The sequence below is a fragment of the Pseudorasbora parva genome, chromosome 11 (genome assembly GCF_024679245.1).
Source record: "Pseudorasbora parva isolate DD20220531a chromosome 11, ASM2467924v1, whole genome shotgun sequence".
NCBI lineage: Eukaryota > Metazoa > Chordata > Actinopteri > Cypriniformes > Gobionidae > Pseudorasbora > Pseudorasbora parva.
The window spans coordinates 12,077,247-12,098,251 of record NC_090182.1 but is presented as its reverse complement, the minus strand read 5'-3'; the positions used below and the strand labels follow the sequence as shown (position 1 = coordinate 12,098,251).

The 21,005-nt window shown below is 38.4% G+C and overlaps 4 protein-coding genes and 1 long non-coding RNA gene across 6 annotated transcripts; 3 read left to right on the top strand and 2 right to left on the bottom strand.

Annotated features, from left to right (window-relative positions):
- The first annotated feature begins 397 nt into the window (after window positions 1-397).
- rack1 (receptor for activated C kinase 1) lies at window positions 398-7,582 on the top strand. Its single transcript, XM_067457093.1, has 8 exons — window positions 398-605; window positions 865-1,036; window positions 1,798-1,945; window positions 3,457-3,552; window positions 3,768-3,878; window positions 4,089-4,229; window positions 7,136-7,246; window positions 7,478-7,582. Exons 1-8 carry the CDS (start codon window positions 497-499, stop codon window positions 7,541-7,543), a joined length of 954 nt encoding a protein of 317 aa, XP_067313194.1. The 5' UTR covers window positions 398-496; the 3' UTR covers window positions 7,544-7,582.
- An 855-nt stretch (window positions 7,583-8,437) lies between these two features.
- On the bottom strand, window positions 8,438-8,736 carry LOC137092694 (uncharacterized). The gene is made up of 2 exons (XR_010908326.1): window positions 8,629-8,736; window positions 8,438-8,538 (listed from the first exon to the last, which is right to left on the bottom strand). It is a non-coding gene; the product is annotated as an uncharacterized lncRNA (long non-coding RNA).
- Window positions 8,665-11,368, top strand: nme5 (NME/NM23 family member 5). Its single transcript, XM_067457092.1, has 5 exons — window positions 8,665-8,989; window positions 9,202-9,407; window positions 9,757-9,857; window positions 9,937-10,055; window positions 10,748-11,368. The coding sequence occupies exons 1-5, from the start codon at window positions 8,846-8,848 to the stop codon at window positions 10,829-10,831; spliced, it is 654 nt and encodes a 217-aa protein (XP_067313193.1). The 5' UTR covers window positions 8,665-8,845; the 3' UTR covers window positions 10,832-11,368.
- Window positions 11,369-11,512: 144 nt separating this feature from the next.
- On the top strand, window positions 11,513-15,312 carry hnrnpaba (heterogeneous nuclear ribonucleoprotein A/Ba). Of its 2 annotated transcripts, XM_067457090.1 has the most exons (9): window positions 11,514-11,651; window positions 11,881-12,126; window positions 12,463-12,631; window positions 12,721-12,879; window positions 13,152-13,307; window positions 13,506-13,593; window positions 13,994-14,158; window positions 14,261-14,346; window positions 14,604-15,312. In XM_067457090.1, exons 2-8 carry the CDS (start codon window positions 11,909-11,911, stop codon window positions 14,329-14,331), a joined length of 1,026 nt encoding a protein of 341 aa, XP_067313191.1. In that variant the 5' UTR covers window positions 11,514-11,651; window positions 11,881-11,908; the 3' UTR covers window positions 14,332-14,346; window positions 14,604-15,312. The 2 variants fall into 2 exon arrangements, with proteins under 2 accessions (XP_067313192.1, XP_067313191.1); XM_067457091.1 differs by lacking the exon at window positions 14,261-14,346 and having other exon boundaries at window positions 11,513-11,651.
- A 1,066-nt stretch (window positions 15,313-16,378) lies between these two features.
- Window positions 16,379-20,037, bottom strand: eif4ebp3l (eukaryotic translation initiation factor 4E binding protein 3, like). Its single transcript, XM_067457089.1, has 3 exons — window positions 19,662-20,037; window positions 17,171-17,344; window positions 16,379-16,781 (listed from the first exon to the last, which is right to left on the bottom strand). Exons 1-3 carry the CDS (start codon window positions 19,795-19,797, stop codon window positions 16,750-16,752), a joined length of 342 nt encoding a protein of 113 aa, XP_067313190.1. The 5' UTR covers window positions 19,798-20,037; the 3' UTR covers window positions 16,379-16,749.
- Between the last annotated feature and the right edge of the window lie 968 nt (window positions 20,038-21,005).

The window sequence follows — 21,005 nt, the reverse complement described above, 5'->3', positions numbered from 1 at the left end:
CAGAGCATGTAATACATTTTTATTTATTTTTTGTTTGCATAATTTAACAAGTTACCATTTGTTCACTGTATATTTTGCATTGGTGTTGTTCATGTTATTATCATAGGTTTTTATGCATAACATAATACTCTACATACTTTACACCATTTTACTTGGACCATTTACACCCTAAACGTTGCAACTATGCCCTTTTAATTATTACATACATACCAATTAGGAACTTTATTACATGTATTTATTCATTACATACATTTATTAAACTATGACAGCCTAAAAAATGCGTCGTTTGAAGTGCTGTAATCCACACACTAGATGGCAGTAAGCAGTTCTCACATACGAGAACGCGAACTGAAGAAGGCGCTTCACCCTCAAGAGTTTTGCTTCCGGTGTGCCGCTTCCTTTTCCTCTTGCCATAGTGTGAGAGAGAGGGTGGATTCGGCCCTCCGACGGAATCCATCTCCATCCACCTTTATAGGTGATTCTTCCCTGCGCCAAAATGACCGAGCAGATGACGGTAAGGGGTACCCTTAAGGGTCACAGTGGATGGGTAACCCAAATCGCCACCACACCCCAGTTTCCCGACATGATTCTGTCCGCGTCCCGGGGTAAGTCTCCACAGAGCCGCGCTGGAGCTAAATAAGTATCCAAATGCATGAGTCCTGAATAAAAGTCCAGTCTGCTTAAAAACCGTTATTTTGCACTATCATAACCTAGTTTATAGTTCCAGAAAGGTTCACAATGCAGCATTAGTAGCCAGCGTACCTCTAGAGTGTGTTAGATGCCACCAGTGGTCAAAATTCTGCTGCAAATGAAATAATACAAGTCAAATATCTGCTGAATGAACTTCTGTTGTCCACCTTGCAGACAAGTCCGTCATAATGTGGAAGCTGACCCGCGATGAGACCAACTATGGCATCCCCCAGCGTGCTCTGAAGGGCCATTCCCACTTCGTGAGTGATGTTGTCATCTCATCTGATGGTCAGTTCGCCCTGTCTGGCTCCTGGGACGGCACCCTGCGCCTGTGGGATCTGACAACGTGAGTATTTTAAGGAACGGTCATAGTCCCTCAAAATCGGTCATCCTTGGTGGTGATAAAGTGGTGATGAAACTCTCAACGCCATCTGTGTCACTGTGATGATAAAGAGGCTGTTTCTGAACTTTAAAAGTCTCATGACCCAAAGAATATTTGTTCTTTTCAATATGTTAGGACCCCCGAGTATGATCATCCACAGATGTGAAACCCCAACCCTCATATTTTATAGGCATCTATCATTTAGTGTCCTGTATTATCATTTAGTGCCCTGTTCATACTGTGGGAAATGTTTCAACTTTAAGTGTTATTTGGAAAATGTTCTGCTCGTTATGGCACTGTTTGCTTATGTATTTACTCCTTTATTTTAATTTAATTAGCTGTTTCTGTAAACATTTCCACAGATTTTATAACTAAATGAGAAGGTCAGAATGTACCTCATGGGTATTTATTGGCGAGCGAATGCGAAATCTCAATATTGTGGCACAAACATTTGTATATTATATCCAATTTCATGAATTTACTTATTTTAATTGCAGAACATTTACATATTTATGTACAAAATTAGTTGTCAAAGTTTTGTTATATATGTTGTATTTTTTTGTTGGTTGATACATTTTTATTTGCTATGAAATAACTTGCTTACTAACATGCTGTATGCATTCAACAATATCCTCTAGCCATCATCTGTCAGATTAAAAACAAATTTAGTTCACAACATTGACCTAATTAACGTCGAATTGATCTCAATTTCTTTTCTCACTTAGTGGCACTACAACCCGCCGATTTGTTGGACACACCAAGGATGTTCTGAGCGTGGCCTTCTCTGCTGACAACCGTCAGATCGTGTCTGGATCCAGAGACAAGACCATCAAGCTGTGGAACACCCTGGGAGTCTGCAAGTACACTATCCAGGTAGACATCCATAATGTAGTTAACTGGTAGACTTGCCCATCATCAGGGTTCCTGTGGGTCCCTAAAAGTCTTAAAGGGTTAGTTCACCCAAAAATGAAATTTGTCATGACTCACCCTAATGTCGTTCCACACCCGTAAGATCTCTCTTCATTTTCAGAACACAGTTTAAGATATTTTATATTTAGTCCGACAGCGTGTCTAAGTGTATGCACACTGTACTGTCCATGTCCAGAAAGGGAATAAAAACATCATCAAAGTAGTCCATATGTGACATCAGTTGGTTAGTTTGAATCTCTTGAAGCATCGAAAATAGATTTTGATCCAGCCTGGAATGTGCTTCACTTCCAGTAAGGAAGGTCAAGATCGCCAGAGCGTGTATACCGGAAGTGAAGTCTTTACATGCACACAACGCCAGAGCATGTATATTGACCTTTACCGGAAGTGAAGCGCGTCCCAGGCTGTTGGATGCCGGTAAGGAAGGTTTACACTTTTGGTAAGCGGTTAAGATCGCTAGATTGTGTATACCGGAAGTTATTTATTTACACGCACACAACGACAGAGCGTTTATATTGACCTTTACAGCAAGTGAAGCCAGGCTGTTGGATATAGCGTAGTATTTGAGGTGTAAAATTATATAAATATGACTCGATTTCTCACATGAACTAATCGTTTTGTGTCTTAAGATATCAGTGTCGTCATGAGCCACAGGGTTCTTTGTGCATGTTGGCTAAGTATGTTTTTGTTGTTGTTGCTGCTCATAGAATTGTTACCCATTCACATGATTATATGACTGGCACAGCAACGGTTGGAGTTAAATCTTCATTTGTTTTCTATTGTAGTCGAATGATTGGAGCATCCCTAAGATTAACTTGTATGGACTAATTGTTAATCACAAGCATGGTGTAACTAAATGGTATCAATTTTGATTTCATGCTGACTTTAAAGATTGAGGGCAGATGCACTTTTTAAAAATGTCCACAGAGAAATCATTCTCAATGGAAAAAATGATTTGTCCTATTTGATTTCATGGTGACTAAAAAAGTAACCATTTATATATAATATATATTATTTATAATAGCACATGGTTCAGTGATGAAACTCACTACGCCTTCTGTAACTCTATGATGATAAAGAGGCTGTTTCTGAGAACTATTGGCTAGAGCAAAAAAGGCATTCTCATTCTGCAGTTGCAAAGCTTGAATATTAACACCCAAAAATGAAATAAACACCCAAAAATGAAAGTGTGATGTTTATCTGCTTACCCCCAATGCATCCAGCATGCTGGATGGACTGGGGGTAAGCAGTGAAGATGTGTTTTAAGCACGAATTACCCTGTTTTACATTTAAGCTTGTTCCCCAGCATGTTTATACTTGATGTGATTTATTTTGAGATTGTATGGATGTACCATATAAATTGTGCCCTATTAAAGATCTCTAAAATGTACAGATACCCTAATGTTTAAATTAATTTGTGCTGTTCTCAAGCCCTTTATTTTGACTTTCATCCACAGGATGACAGCCACACTGAGTGGGTGTCATGTGTGCGTTTCTCTCCCAATAGCAGCAACCCCATCATTGTGTCCTGCGGGTGGGACAAAATGGTCAAGGTGAGACCTGTTGCATTTTAATGTGAACTAGAATGATTGATCTGTGTTTTTGTGATGAGTTTACCCTGTGATTAAAGAAATCGACATTGTTATTATCTGAGCTCTTGGGCTCTGTTGACAAGTCCTGCAATTATGATGGGTAATGGATTGAAACCATTAAACATGCAAGTGAACATTTAATCGGGAATAGTTTGATTCATGTGTGTTTGTTATAGGTATGGAATCTTGCTAATTGCAAGCTAAAGACCAACCACATTGGCCACACTGGATACCTGAACACAGTGACCGTGTCTCCTGACGGTTCTTTGTGTGCCTCCGGTGGAAAGGTAATCCATTCACTTTTTCCTACTGAAGTTAATAGGTTGGACAAGACTACTGTTTAGAATTAAAGATAATGAAACCCTAACATTAACCCATCTGAATCTATGTGATGATAAGAGGCTGTTTCTGAACACAAAGTAGTGTAAAATAATTAGGAAGATTACTCAACGAGTGTTAGCTATTCAATCTGTATTTACTGTTTGTGCTCATTTCAGGATGGGCAGGCCATGCTATGGGACCTGAATGAGGGCAAGCACCTTTACACCCTGGATGGTGGGGACCCCATCAATGCTCTTTGCTTCAGTCCCAACCGCTATTGGCTGTGTGCTGCCACTGGACCCAGCATCAAGATCTGGGTGAGTTTATGTGCAAGCAACCTTTCTTTCATATTAGATAAAGTAAAAATAAAATGTACAACTAAAATGTCCCTTTCAGTGTAAAGGGCTTTTATATTAAATACATTTTAATGTTGGCATTAAATGAAAGTTGAGAATCTATCCTATTGTGATATTCAAGTGAGAACTTTACAAACAAGAAAAAAATGTATGGTGGTACAAGGCTTGGCTGAAGTCTACCAAATTGGTATCAGGCCATGGAAATCGCGATGCCGGCTCAAACCCTTGATGGGCCTTGATTTTGTCCATGGGGAATTGATTGAAGTCCGTGTGAGCAAAGTTGCAACAGACTACTTTGTGCTAGCCTGATGTGGTCATACTCAATTCTAGTCAGAATATGAGTCTGAAACTGCTCCATTGGGCTGTAATTATGGGGTGTGTTTCAACCGAACCAGGAAAGACATCAATTGGATAGACCTACAACCAATCAGAGCACCCAAGCGACGCATTGTCAAATGTCAACATAGTTCAACTGCACTGTGTTGCCAAGTCCGCGTTTTTTCCCACGCGGGTTGTTTTCTGCGTCTGCGGGTTGAAGCGACTATTATGTAATATATAGGCCCATGAGTGCAAATTTTAGCAGGCAACCTTGCCAAAATTACACATTTTACCCCCAAACATCTTTTTTCCCCCAGAGAAGCACGCGAGCTGAAATCAGGCTGGAATAAACGATCTTTGCTGGTGTTGTAAAAAAAATTAAATAATTTAATGATACACGGAGTACTTACCCAACATGATCATCATTTCTGAGAGAAATTGTGAAGGTGAATGCAGATACAAACAAGCTCTCCGTTTAGGATTCATACAAATATAATCCAAGCGCCTTTGATGACGTGCATGATTACGTTACTGTTGATCATCTGTCCGTCATCGTCTAAAGCCCATCCTGATGATTTCATTGGTCCGAACAGTTTCTGTTCGGGGTTAATTACTCCTCTATGGAGCAAGGCCAGACCGAACTGCCTGACCTAAAAAATTTGTGGGCGGTGCTAAGTTCAGCTGGCATCCAGGCTAACTTTGTGGTGTTTCCAAATAAATAGGTTGACTAGACTGGGGTTTTATTTTAGTGCACCTCCTCACCATCCCTCGCTCACAGCAGACTGATGGTTGGAAGGGAGTGCTTAAGGTTCGGAGAGAATCATTCCAGAGAAAATCCAAATTTTTGATTTAAAGATTACCATGATTTAAAGGGTTAGTTCACCCAAAAATGAAATTTGTCATTAATGACTCACCCTAATGTTGTTCCACACCCGTAAGACCTCTGTTCATCATCGGAACACAGTTTAAGATATTTTATATTTTAGTCCAAGAGCATATGCAGTCAATGCCCACTATACTGTCCATGTCCAGAAAGGGAATAAACATCATCAAAGTAGTCCATATGTGACATCAGTTGGTTGATTAGAATCTCTTGAAGCATCAAATACATTTTGGTCCAAAAATATCAAAAACTATGAATTTATTCAGCATTGTCCTCTCTTCCGTGCTGCTCCAAAAAGATTCAAATGGTGAATGAATCAGTGAATTGATCAATGCTTCGGGTCGCCAATGTCACATGATTTGAGCAGTTTGACATGATCCGAACTGCTGAAATCTTGTGACATTGGCGACCCGAATCATTGATCGATTCACACCGTTTTTTGGAGGAACGCGGAAGAGAAGACAATGCTGAATAAAATCATTGTTTTTGACCAGAATGCATTTTCGATGCTTCAAGTGATTCTAATTAACTAACTGATGTCACATAAGGACTACTTTGATGATGTTTATTCCCTTTCTGGACATGGACAGTAAAGTGGGCATTGACTGCATATGCTCTGGGACTAAAATATCTTAAACTGTGTTCCGATGATGAACGGAGGTCTTACAGGTGTGGAACGACATTAGGGTGAGTCATTAATGACATAAATTTAATTTTTGGGTAAACTAACCCTTTACCCACTATGCTACCAATTTCTTGTCATAATCATTGCAGTAACATTATTATGCCAGCCGGTGGTGTGAAGGGACCATCTTTATGAGTGAGTCATCGACTACGGTGCTTAAGTTTGACGGCAACACGTGTTTTAAATTTGTCTGGCTATAACCAGACCAAGCTCAATTTAAGATTGAACATTGGTCTGGGGAGTCTGCTCTATTTTTTACTGCACGAGGCGTGAACAACGAGCATAATTCAAATGACTATGCAATTGGCTAGTCCTTCAACCAATCAAACCACAAGAGGCGTGATAAACGGGAAACGACCCATCACTTCTCTATCCGTCATCTTAAACCCACCGCCAGGTGGATAATCCAGTCGGTGATTGGTTCCTGCAAAATTGTAACAAGCAGTAGAAGTTAATGTACAGGTTCTCAGATTGAGCTGCAGGCCTAAATCAAATCGATGGCTGATCAGGCTGGGTGTACCCATTCTAGTTTTACATCGAATTGGGATTAGTTCAGCCAAATTTGGCTACCGATTAAGTCGTAAAATGCGATTTTATCCACCGATAAGTATCTGTAGTCGAATGGTTGGAGCATCCCTAGTATTAACTTGCATTGGTTAATCATAAGCATGGTATAACTAAATAGTATCAATTTTGATTTTATGCTGACTTTAAAGATTGAGGGCAGATGCACTTTTTAAAAATTTGCACGAATAAATCATTCATAATAGATAAAATATCTATTTTGATTTCATGGTGACTAAAAGTAACCATTTATATATAATAATTTTATTTATAATGGCACATGGTTCATTGATGAAACTCACTACGCCTTCTGTAACTCTATGATGATAAAGAGGCTGTTTCTGAGAACTATTGGCTTGAGCAAAAAAGGCATTCTCATTCTGCAGTTGCAAAGCTTGACTGTATTAATGTCAACAGGATCTGGAGGGCAAGATCATTGTTGATGAGCTGAGGCAGGACATCATCACCACCAACAGCAAGGCTGAGCCGCCGCAGTGCACTTCTCTGGCCTGGTCTGCTGATGGACAGGTGGGTTTTACTGCAACCTTTTCTGCCTGGAATTAGTTCCTGGATTTGCACTTCATCAGTCACTGATTTGGTGCTGTTTGGACCAGCTTCCCCATTGATTATTCCCAATCACTTAAACATCTGAAACCTTATGGTGACAGTCCTGCAAATATGAGGGGGACAGTAACATGCTTTTAAACCAAAAGCTCTTCTAATACCATGCCTGATAATTCCTTTCTCTTTTCTCATCAGACTCTTTTTGCTGGCTACACTGACAACCTCATCAGAGTGTGGCAGGTGACCATTGGAACCAGATAGAAGCCTTTTCTAATGCCTGAATAAAAAGTTTAAAAAGGACTATAATTGTGATTTGCTTTAATTTGTGCCTTTCAATAAACTAATGCCCAGTACACACTGTACGATTTTGGGCTGTCCTAGAATAAAGATGACCAATTGTGGTGCTTTCTGTGGTCTTAAACTGTAGTTTTTGCGTCATACAGTGAGAGGTTCAAAGACTGTTGTCAAACCCTTGGAACCAAAAAGGGCATGATCGCACAGTGGGTTTGCTACTACCTACATTTACTAACTAGGCAATCAAAATTCAACATGAGATGGCAACAAATCTACTGCATGGCACTGAAACTACTTAAGCTCAAGTTTGCTAAATTGTCATGGCAAGCTGACCTGTTTTGCCTAGCCTTAAGTGTCCATATTCTTTTGCTTCCTTTTTTTTAAAAAGAATTCGCCCTCAATTTGTTTCAAACCTGTATGCCTTTCTTTCTTTAGCTGAACACAAGGGAAGATATTTTGAAGTGTCAGTAGCCAAGCAGTTAACTGGAGCCAATGACTTCCATAGTAGGAAAAAAGAAATTCTATGCAAGTCAATGGCTCCAGTTAACCATTTGGTTACTGACATTCTTCAAAAGTCTTCCTTGTGTTCAGCCAAAGAAAGAGATTCATACAGGTTTGAAACAACTTGAGGGTGAGTAAAGGATGACAATTTATTTTAAAGTGAACTATCCCTTTAAAGAGCACACAACTGCAATGGCAAAGTGTTTCATCTTGTATTAGTTTACAGTCGCACATGCTGATGTCTTGTTCAATTTTGCATCGTAGTCTTCGATTCAATTGGTGTTATTTATTAGATGCTCGTTGTATATTGTAATTTGTTATGATTTATAGGATTGCCCAAATTGCAGTCTTAAGAACAGGAGGCATAAGAACAGGAATGTAACAAATTGAGTCACTGGAATAGTGTTGTAACGCCACTAGATGTCGCCACTGCATGTAGATTTAATTTATTCAACTGTAACCTTAGCCTAGAAATCTAGACGCACCCTAGCGGCAGCAAATTTAATTTAATAACATCTTGATGTGGGTCTGGCTTGTCAGGCTACTGTAACCTAGCAACAAGGCCAACAAACCAGACTTCTCAGAGCAGGACGCCGCGACAATAAACCGATATCTGAATTAAACTGTTTTCTTATGTTGTAGGTAATAAAACATGTTGCACTTTATCTGACAAATGCCGCCCTTGGCAACTAAAAAAAACTTCGAATTCAACCGTCAAAAAGTCCAGTAATTGCAATTAAATTGTGTATAAATTGCTGGTTTAAAGTCATGGACAGCGACAGTCCTCAGAAACGGATGCCAGAACCTCGGATCTTCGTGGAAAGAACTTTGGCTTTAATCAAACCTGATGCCATTCACAAAACCGACGAAATTGAGGACATTATTCTTCAATCTGGATTTACAATTCTGCAGGTAACATTAAACCCAAGATAAGTTAGTCACATGATGTCTGGTGCTAATAACAGTTACTTGGTTCTGTTTAAAATAAGGCTGATAAATTAATTGAACTCTAGTTAAGCAACTGCAGAAATGTAATATTGCATTCAATATTGTGAACAAATCATATTCTGTGACCCATGCTTTAGATTCAGAAGATTTACATTCTTGTATTTCTCATTTAACAGAAAAGGCGACTTCAACTGAGTCCAGAGCAATGCAGTGATTTCTACGCTGAGCATTATGGGAAACTGTATTTTCCCCATCTGACTGCCTTCATGAGCTCCGGACCGGTTGTTGCTCTAGCACTGGCCCGACATCAGGCTATTGCCACCTGGAAAGCCATAATGGGACCAGTCAGCAGCATAAAGGCTAGAGAGACGCATCCTGACTGGTAATGAATGTCGTTGAATGAATCTTCTCTCTGTGCAGGTGGTTTAATAATAAAATGTCTAACTTTTGAAGCTAAATTCTCTAGTACTGTCAGGACTATCACCGTGCACCATTTTTGTGATGCTTTCAAACTCCAGGCCAAATAAATGGATACTTTTGCACTTCATGCTAATAATTTAACAAGCTGATGTTCATTACAATGCCTAAATCAATCACATAGCTCATTTCTGATGTTGCAACACTATATTCAATATGCACACCTCATGTTTCAAAGTAACAGTCAATTGCTGTCTCTCTCTTTCTGGGAAATGCACATTTGGGTGCATATCAACACTGAACGTCACCATCAGCCTGAGAGCGAGACTGGGTACGTGCGACCTGCGCAATGCTGTGCACGGCAGTGAATCCTTCTCTGCTGCTGAGAAGGAGATCAGGTTCATGTTTCCCAACTGTGAGTGAATCTAACCATGACCAAATGAGTTCCATAAACAAGATTTGAAAGCAAAGTAAAAATCTGATTTCTATTTCAGCTGTGATTGAACCCATTCCTATGGGAGATGCTGCCAAAGATTACCTGAGCCGGTATGTCAGCCCAACACTTCTCACTGGACTGACGGAGTTGTGCAAGAAAAAGCCACTGGATCCCTTTGTAAGTGTATCTTTTGATGAAAGTATTACAAATAAAAAGATTCTTTAAAATATATAATGCTTTATTTTCCAGAAGAAAAACTCAGATCTTAGGAATTACATGAGGACGAATAAATAAAGACAGAATTTTCATTTTTGGCCGATTTAATTTCTTCACTGAAAACCGTAATGCCAATTTCCTCAATTCTGACACCCTCAGCCCAGTTGTTCAAAGGAAATTAAATTGCATTTCAGCCATTGGATTAGATCTTGAAAATGGGTGTTCAAAAGAAGGAAAAAAAGTATTCTGAAATCAGATTAGATCACATAATCCAATCATTCAAACCTTCAGTAAGTGTTGTTCAAACGCTTTATGATTGGATACCTTTGATCCAAAAAAAAAATCTGGATTATCCTGATCCAAGTAGATGGCTGGTTTCTGGATGGATTTCAGGAACAAACACTTTAAAACTGGTTAAAATAATACAATAATAAACAATACATCATAAACAATTGCATCATCCATTTTATATACAGATTTTTATATTTTGCACTTGATTTATTTATCCTGAATAACAAGACATGGAATTTCCAAATTAAAATAATTCTGATCCAGATTAAATGTATTGAACAACTGCACATTTGTTTTTGTAATATCTCTACCGTTATTTTCTATTTACTCTTATTTTTGTACTGTATTATTTTTCTTTACAGACGTGGCTTGCTGATTGGCTGATGAATAATAACCCTAATAAGCCCAAAATATCAGATGGAACAGTAGTAAAGGATGCAGCCTGATTGATTTTTCAATCAACAAGAATTGACCTACAAGTTACAGTCTAGATCAATTTTGGTTGTTTTATATCATTCAAATGACTTTATAAAATAGTGTTGTTAATAAACAATGTTGAATTAACCCTTGTTTTATTGTGCCATCTAACTATGTTTGCTTTAAATTGTCATGGTTGATTTAAATGTAAGATAAAATTGCCATCAATTGCTATAACAGTAGTAGGCCCATCCTTACATCTTCATCATTCACCAATAAAATCAATGCAATTTTTTATACAATTTCCCCTTCTGATGACTATACACAAAGATTCACAACTCACAACCGTTGTTGAATGTGAATAACTTAGACTGAGACAATTTTATACAATCTCGACAACAAAAATGAATGTTAGCATGCTAATGATTCAAACGACTATTGCAAATGTAGCTGTAAACTCTCAGTTCTATAGTTTTGACTAAGCGTTACATATACAAACGGCTGTTTTATTCGTTATCTTCTTCATTGCTTCTAAAAATATATATGTGCTTCATTTTATGTACAAGTGATCATGTTTATAACCCAAACAAGAACAAAGACCTCTTCCCCCACTCGACAAGAAGGTTCAGAAGAAGCGCGTTTGGGGGAGGATTTCTGTGACGTGTAAAGGACATGTTTAATTGGTTGTTAGGTTGATAGGCGTTCAAAGCCATCCTATCAAATTTGCCCTTACTAAATTTCCTTTATCCTCCATCCAGTAATATAAAACCAACCGCTTGACGGCGCAATAAGGAAGGGCCCACACCGCGGAAAGCGTTCCACGGAGACTTTTCTCTTGCTGCTTTTAAGGTAAAGTATTTACGAGCAAATTATGAATTCGTTAGCCACAGTGCGCTTATTAAGTTGTGTTAACCTTTATATTTAATTCTAGGTCAGTAAAGTTGTGTATTTATGAATTGGAACAACGATATGTTTACATTCTTGTTGCGAATGAGAATCTAAGCGCCGCTGTTCAAAATGGTGGTGCTTGTGCGTTACATAAGGCGCTTCCTTTTGTAACATCACACATTTTCTGCAGTTTTAGGTTTTTACATTAAACTACCACCATGTCAGACGCCGAGCAGCAGTATATGGAAACCTCCGAAAACGGCCATGAGGGTGAGGACGATCTGAACGGAGCCGGGCAGTACGAGGAGGGCAACGGGAACGCACAGGCCGGGGCGCAGGGAGACGCCGGTGCGGACGAAACGGCCGGGGATGAGGACGAAAATGGTGCATCGGACGGCGGGCAAATTGACGCGAGCAAAGGAGAGGAAGATGCGGGGTATGTTAGAGTAATATTAGTGCTAAATGCTCCGACATAAAATCCTTTGTTCCTTCCGTCTTTGTTGGCGCCATGTGTCTTTTGTAGGGGGATGGGCGCATTTTGTGAATTGAACACGAAGAAACGTTTTAAAATTCACGGTTGCATTGTTGTTTCCTTAGGCGAGCGTTTCTGTGTTGTGCGTTTAAACCGCATCTGTATCGTGTTGCAGCTTTTATTTCCGTTTATTAGTGGAAATTGCTTCTTTTTTTTTATGCAAGAGCTGGGGAAATTGTTAAATCTGCGCTACCACGCCCCCTCCTGGTCTCACCCATTTTCTCTGCTTCGTTTCCTCAGGAAAATGTTTGTTGGGGGGCTCAGCTGGGACACTAGTAAAAAGGATCTCAAAGACTACTTCTCTAAATTTGGAGAGGTGACAGACTGCACCATTAAAATGGACCCCAACACTGGACGATCAAGGGGATTTGGATTTATTCTTTTTAAAGAGTCAGCTAGTGTAGATAAGGTAAGTTTTGGTGTTTAGGAAAAGTTAAAGTCTTGATCTTAACAACAACAAAAAAACATCAAACTCACAAATTCCTCTTCTTTGCACAGGTTTTAGCACAAAAAGAGCACAGACTGGATGGACGGCAGATTGACCCTAAGAAAGCAATGGCGATGAAGAAAGAACCGGTTAAGAAGATCTTTGTTGGTGGACTGAACCCTGAAACTACAGAAGAGAGGATCCGCGAGTATTTTGGTGCTTTTGGCGAGGTATTGGAGTGTTCCTTTTGTAGATTTTTAATTCTGCTGTGGGGAAAAATTAGATGTTTACATTCTCTAACATTTTACTTAGATTTTACAAATGCATATTTCCAAAGGAACTATCAGATATATATATTGCCAATTCTAATTTGATATTATATTAGCACAGACTTTAGTTTATATTTCTGCCCTAATTTGCTATTGTACATGTGTCTGTAATTGCCGCTTCCTTGGTTTAAACTTGCATATGTTAACTTGTTGTTGTTTTTTTGTCACTGCAGATTGAGACTATCGAACTTCCAATGGATCCAAAGACAAATAAGAGAAGAGGGTTTGTCTTCATAACCTTCAAGGAAGAAGATGCTGTCAAGAAAGTTCTGGAAAAGAAATATCACAACGTCAGTGGAACCAAGGACACAAATGGCAAAGAAGGCCTTGTGAGTGTGCCGAATTTACTGATAAATGTGTTAAATCTTCATGGTTGTTCATATTTTGACGTTGTACTACCCGTTTATATTTGCCAACAATATAATTTTAGTGTTCGTATTCAGTGATTTTTATTTTCAGCATTGATTTTATGGCAGTACATGTCTTGACTCCTCATTTATTCATTCAATTGTCTGTTCTTTTCTCAGTGTGAGATTAAGATTGCTCAGCCTAAGGAAGTGTACCAGCAGCAGCAGTACGGAGGTCGCTTTGGGGGAAGAGGAAGGGGGCGTGGAGGTTAGTAAAGCTGAACGTCTATCTCCTGTTGGACTGTCTCCTTGGCCACTCAAACTGTAGGCTGCATCAGTCTGTGTAAAGTTTAACTAGATAACGACTGCTTGCTTATCAAATATACTGATCTGCAACAGCAACAAAAATCAGTACAGTCACTCTTGTGTATCTGTATATGAATTCAATGCAGGCTAGTTTAAACATGTTTCGAATCTGGATGTCTTTTAAACTTGATTTAAATGTTAAGCATTTGTAATTTGAATGCAAAGTTCCCATTTTAAAAGATTTGGCTGATCTCAGACCTGTTCTAATACCTCACAAAGCTGAAGTAGAGAATGATTTAAGCTTAAGTAACTTGCAGATATTAATGTGCCATGGTGTTTAAAATATTTTTGTTATCTTCTAGGCCAGGGTCAGAACTGGAATCAGGGCTACAACAACTACTGGAATCAAGGCTACGGTAACCAGGGTTACGGCTATGGCGGACAGCAAGGTTACGGCGGATACGGAGGCTACGGCAACTATGATTACTCCGGAGGCTACTACGGCTACGGCGGCGGATATGACTACAGTAAGCACTGATTGACCTTGGGGTTTCCCCACCGTCCCCGTTGGGTTCTTATGAATACGAGGGACTCAAGTTCCTTTCTCTGCTCTTCTCTTACCCCCCTAGACCAGGGCAATACAAGCTATGGAAAAACTCCAAGACGTGGGGCTCACCAGAGTAGCTACAAGCCATACTGATCATGTGTAGTTCAGGTATGAATTTTAATTTTTTTCCCACCACTCATGGTAAGGTTAATTTGGTTGTCGCTCCATTACCGGTTCATCTCCATTTACCTAGCCGAACTATAAGGCAGATAGAAGGATACGTTTGGGGAGGGTTGTAGTGATCCAGTAGGGTAGATCATGATAGGCCCCATCTCTTCACTTCATTTTTCTTTTTTTCTTTTTTAAAATACACTTATAGTAAATGTGGTTTAAAGCAACTAAATCTCTGTTTTGTGTTTTTAAAGGTCGTAAAGCTACCGAGCAGGAACCATCCGTCTGGTCACAGTGAACATTGGGGTCTTTTACTTTTGGAAGCTGGCAGAATCTGGACTTCTGCTTCATTTTGTACAGAAAACATAAGGAACTGGGGGGGAGGGTGCAAATGTCACTTGTCACATTTGTTTTATTTTTTTTATTTTTATTTTTTTGTGTCCTTTTTACATTTCCAGAGATGGAAGTGTTATTTTTTTACTGTACTTTTTGGTACCTTTTTGATTCTAATGTATTGTATGGTTGTATTTTACATCATGGCTGTCTACCACATCTAGACTCAGAGCTCTCAAAATGCATTCAAAATAAACAGTTTTGGTTAATTTTTCTTTAGTGTTTCTAGATTATATTTTTTTCCTGTCACCTGTGCTCTGTGTTGCAAAGTTGCATGGCTTCAAGGTGAGATGAAAAGGGATTTCTAAACGATTGTAAGCTTGTCCATTGAAATCTGTTAGTGGCAAGTCTTGATGACTTTTTATTTTCCCTGTTTTTTTTTTTTTCCCCTCTTCTGCTTTTAAGGAGTTTTCCTCCTGTCTTGTTAGATATTTAAGAGTGGCTTTAATAGTGATTAAACTATACCTCAAAACATACACAGGTAATTGTAACATGATTCTTTCTCAACACTGGATACACATTCCTCCAGTGTCTTGGACAAATTTCAAGAAATAAACTTGATTTTTAAGATGTCTATTGTATGTTTAATGCTTTTGCGTTCTCAATCTCCTAAATGAAGTTTTTTTCTGAACCAGTATAATTTCTTAAAATTAAACAAAACAAAAAAACAGGTTAGTGTCTTAAAGAAATCCTTGCAAGACCTAAAATTTTTACTGTGAAACCTAGATTACTGTAAGAGGTTGAAAGAGTTCAGTCAAGTTTCTTTTATAGAGGTAGCTGGTTAATAAAAGTACATTAAAAGGGTCATTGGTTACACTGGGCCAGTTTGTATCTTAACCTGATGGTAATTAGTTTTGGAATACAGCCTAGAAGGACATGCATGGAGAGCTTTTTCTTGTTCCAAACTTAACCTGTGAAAAAATGCAGTGCATGCATTTTCCATTTCTGCTTTTGTTAGAGCTTGACATTGCTGTGTATTCAAATATAAACTTTTTCTAATTCTATAATTCTTTCTGTAATAAGATAAAGATTTCTATTCCAAAGAAATGCTGAATTTTCTAGAATCCTGAGGAATCCTTTCTAGAATGATGCTGAAAAATCATTTTGATCACAAAATCAATTACATTTTAAACAGAAAACTAAATTGTAATATTTCACAATATGGCAGTTTTTACTTTATCTAATAAATTAACCTTGGTGAGAATGAGACTCAAAAAAAACATTAAAAAATATTAAATCTTACCAACCCCAGACTCCTGTGCAGTAATGTACATCATTTGTCCGTGAAGTCCATGTATATCTTCAAGTATTTTGCTCCAAGACAGTTGTAACTTATTTTATGATATATTTGTTTCATATGCCCTTTTTGTTGCTGTTTTTGTAGGCGAGTTAAGCCAGTTTTTCACCCAGGATTAATTCAAAGCAGTTTCCCAGTACATAATTTCCCATAGCCTTTAGTGCCAACACTAAATTAATCAAAGGAAGAGTAATTGTCGCATCTTTTTTTTATTTCAATCAAAATAAAACCTGAGGAAATCCAGGCAAATGAAACACCAGGAAAACCCTGAGGCGACACAGTGGTGTACGTTTATGTTCTGATGTGCTTTTCCAGGTGAAACACCAAACATATGCAAAAGACATTCATTTGGCATTTAATCTTCCTTTACCATTAAACAATCAACAATGTTTGCTGAGATACAATGCTCAGAAATGAGAGATTTTGCCATGGTTTTGTCCCGGCTCGCACGGGACGAAGCCTTTAAAAAAAGTAGAAAGTACCATATGTACAATAGAGCTTTAGAATACCGCCACTTACAAACAATCATGTTTTTTCAGGTAAACGTTCAACAAATACGTTTAATCAAAAAAATAAGACACCCTTTGGGTGTTTAGCTCATTAAAAAGCCCGTTAATCTGGTGAATATGCGATGTCCGCTGATTGTGAGGTAAGCAGCATCATCCCGACAGATAAAATAGAGAGTTCTCCACAGGAGGTAGATGAAAGACTCAAATGTCCATCTCAAACTGGTTGTCATCAGCTTTAAAAAGAAAAAGAAATAGATTGGTTCTTTTGGCATTAGAACAGGGAGAAACTTAGAACTGGAGTGCACTCTAAGAAGAAAAGGTTCGTGTATATATAGAGGTTCTCATCATTTGATCATTTTATGGATTTAGTTTTAATCATGTTTATGAATCAAACAACTCGTAAACATACTTAAATCACCAGGGGGAAAAATTTTCATAAAAAAGCCTTTTGGCATAAAGGCTCTTTATAGAAACCCACTGAACCTTTTTTTCCAAAGAACGCAGAATATACTGAAATTATTATTATTTTTTCAGGAGAAACCTGAGGACTTAATGTTTCCTGGAAATGTTATCACAGAACACGTTTTTTTTCTTTCTTTTCTGCAGCAGACAGCAACTTTACCTGCCAGATCCTTCTCCTCCTCCAACTCCTCTTTGAGTTCCTGTAGTTTGGACATTGGATGGTGTGAAGGAATGGTCACTCCAGGAATCTGAGGCAAACAACAGGGTGGAGTCCGGGCAATGGGAGAGTTCCTACAGTCCAGGAGGAACTTTCTGTCATAAATTATCCGAGTTCCTGGAGGAGGGATAGAACGTACATTATAGCAACCAATCGGATGGCTAGAAAAACATTTACATTCTAGCTTGCAGACTATCACGTGTGAGGGAAAAAACCTAGGATTCAAGTCAAATGTTTATTGAAATGTGGCTTTGAAGTCAAACATGGAATTCTTGGGATTATACCAAAAGAACAGCAATTCTATTCCACTTAACAAAATAAATGGAAGATAGCAACTAACTCAGGCACATTAGATGGCACTAAAAGACTCAAATGTTTGACATTTTGCAAGTGAAAAGAAGCAGAAATCAAGCTCCCACAATGAAAACGGGGTGAACTGAATTTCAGGACTCGGCACCTCCCATTTTAGTTCTAGGAAATTTGAGCACGTCTGCACGTGAGCCGGGCCGAGCCGATCCGAGCCACGGGGGCACCAGTGCAGCAGGAGTTTAACCTCACGTTACGAGACGCTGCTGCACTCAACTACACACTTTTTATGACTTAACAACTTTTAAAGGTGCTACTTGCAGTCTGATATGTGCAAGGATGTGCTGCAGTTCAAGCTCTACTGTATCCAACAGTGGCTGAAAAACATGTTACGCAACTTTTGCTATTCAGAGCAATGTGTTCAGGACAAAAGGGGGTTGAGAGAGGGGGGAGGGGCAGGGTGTGGACGGAGATAGTGACAGGGGCTGGACGAACACTGGTCACAACTGGGAGCGATCCGGCCAGAGGAATGCAGGAAGTCCAACCCAACAGTTGCAGGACTTTGTTCTGCTGAAGCACGTTTTGTTCCCTGATTGCATTTCAACATCTTAGAATTCCAGAAAGTAGAATTTTTACAATGCAGGACAGTTAAAAATATCCCAAGACAATTGGTTTAGGTTAAAAGCATCAGTATTCACGCCTGGTGAGCAAAAAAACAAAAAACAAAAAAAGTCACTATTACTATACTATTTGCACTTTAAATCGTTAATATAATTTGACTATAATTTTTTTATTGTGACAATTTAGCACAATTTCCCCCAAATTCTACTTTTGTATTTTTTCAAAATATTTTAAATAATATTAAATAAATGTAGTTTCCATTATTGTAGAGGGAATTATGGGGTGTCATGATGTAGAATTATTTATTTTAATCCTAAAAACAGGCTTTATTTCTTTGTGTTAGGTGTGAAGTGAAATGCAATCTGTAAAAATGTTTTGCCAAAGACTCACAGTATAGAGAGTACATATTGTTATATATATTAAGTACATACACATGTATGCACATTCCTTTGATCTGTTATTTTTCATTCTACGGCGAGGGAACCGTCAATGATACAGTAGCCTCAATGAACTCATATTCCAGAGCACATAGAGTCCTGTTATTCCTGAAATCCACAACAGCTGTGCTGGAGGAGGAGGGGTGTTTCTAAGAATTGCCTCCTCTGCATGTGCTACAGTTACAGCCACATGCGAAGATATTCTAGCGAGGGACAAAGGAGATTGAGAAACATGGGTCCTGCCCAGAAAGTAAATGGGTCATGTGTTTGTTTTTCACATGATTCGATTCCTATAGTAATCTTTTGAGGACATGCAAGTTTCAAATCAGATAACCAGACATTGTTACATAACAAAAAGTGTGGCAGTTGAGCTATAGCTACTTGCTGCAGACAGCCTGCCATAAATGATCAACTTGTTGTGCATAACAAACGTTTGCGTAGCAACAGGAATTCGTACCAGTGAAACAATTCGCTGGCACACCACATCTCAGATCATTACAACTGAATAAATAAACAGAGGTTATATTTTGCATTAATTTCAATGCAAAAAATATAATAAATTTAATTAGGCTTAAACATGGGTCTATCCTGTGTGTTAATGCAAGTCAAGCTTATAAATCTATTTCATTTAGCTTAAAATAACTGCAGTTTAAAACATGGTGAGTTAACACCATTAGTTTAACTAACTAGAAATGAGTGTTTTTTAACATGTCAATGGGGTTATAGCTTGTGAATAAGCAAGTTGTTTAATTTCATGTACAATATCCACACACGTTTTGTCAACATTAAAATAATAAAGTGATGCAAAATGTGTTACAAACAGCTTAAACCATCCCAAGATGGGTTGCTGGTCTTAGCTGGTTAAAGTTGGTCTCCCAAGTTCCTAAAAAAATCCACATAAAATCAACAAACAGACCACACTTGGAGAACATGCAGCTAAGATCTCTGGCTGGTTTAAGTCTTTTCCCCTAGAAGAATAAAAGATGCAAAATATTCATCAAAATACACGTTCACCTACCTATAGCAGTAAAAATATATATATACTGTATAGTCATAAAACGCAGTCTTACCCCCTGGTGTGGTGGAGAACAGTGTTCCTCCAGGGGTCTGACTGTAGCAGTCTGGGAGCTGAGACCAGTCTTTGAGGTGCAGCACGCGCGTGGGAATGGGGCAGCTCTTGCTCTGCTGCGTGTTGGCGGACGACATCGTGGATGAAATGCGCTCGAAACTTTCTGACACCAATCACGGTGATAAATAAGGGCTCTAAAGGGTTACACCCGTCTATATGACGTGTCTGGTTAAACTCAGATTTAGCTCAACAAAGTTTTAACAACATAAAAATGGCAAAGATGTTTTGCAGCGTGTTGCAGACAGCACTGTTCTCGTGATACTAGAAGAAGTGGCTGTCTGTCCGCAGGGCTGAGGCGCAGTGGGGTAAGTGAGCGGGTATTTAACAACAGAACAGACTACGTGACTCGCGTCATGTGATAAGCGAGACTTGAGCAACAACAACAACAGGCGGCGTACAGTGCAGGGTTGCCAGATCTGTGAGGGGAAATATAATTATTATATATTTTTTATTGTTTTTTTTGTTTTGTTTTACAAATCTTCTGTCAAGAAGTTAAATTAAAGAACACAATTTCAACTTTCTTTCTTTCTTTCTTTCTTTCTTTCTTTCTTTCTTTCTTTCTTTCTTTCTTTTTATTATGTGTCAGAAAGTACAAAATATTACTATTATAACATTTCGAAAGCTAGTCATTTTAGTTTATGTTAAAGGGTTACGTAGTTCACCCAAAATGGAAATTCTGTCATAAATTACTTACCCTATGTCTTTTGACACCCGTAAAAGGCACTAAAGTCGTTAAAAATGTCCATCTCACTACAGTGGTTCTACAATCATTTTATGAAGCGACAAGTTTTTGTGTGCAAAAAAAAACTAAATTACTACTCCACTAACTAAATAGTGATGGGCCGAAATCAAAACAAAGTTTCAAACAGTCATTATTATTCAGTTGTTGTTGTTGTTGTTGTTTTTGTTGTTTTTTGCAACAAAAACGATTCTCTTCGCGTCATAAAATTATTGTAGAGCCACTGTAGTGTGATGGACTTTTAACAGCATCTTTAGTGCCTTTTATGAAAGAGGAAAGTCAATAAAGCTAGTCCTGTCTGAGCCATCGGATTTCAACAAAAATATCATTTGTGTTCCGAAGATGAACGAAGGTACGGGTGTCGACACCTAACGTAATGACAGAATTTTCATTTTTGGGTGAACCCTTTAAATGTGGATATTTTTTAACACAAACGCATAGTTTGCTTCAAAATGAATTATTAAACCCATCCATGTGGATTACTTTTGTTTTGGATGGATGCACCTTTTGGGCTTCAAAATATCCTCTATTTACATTATAAAGCTT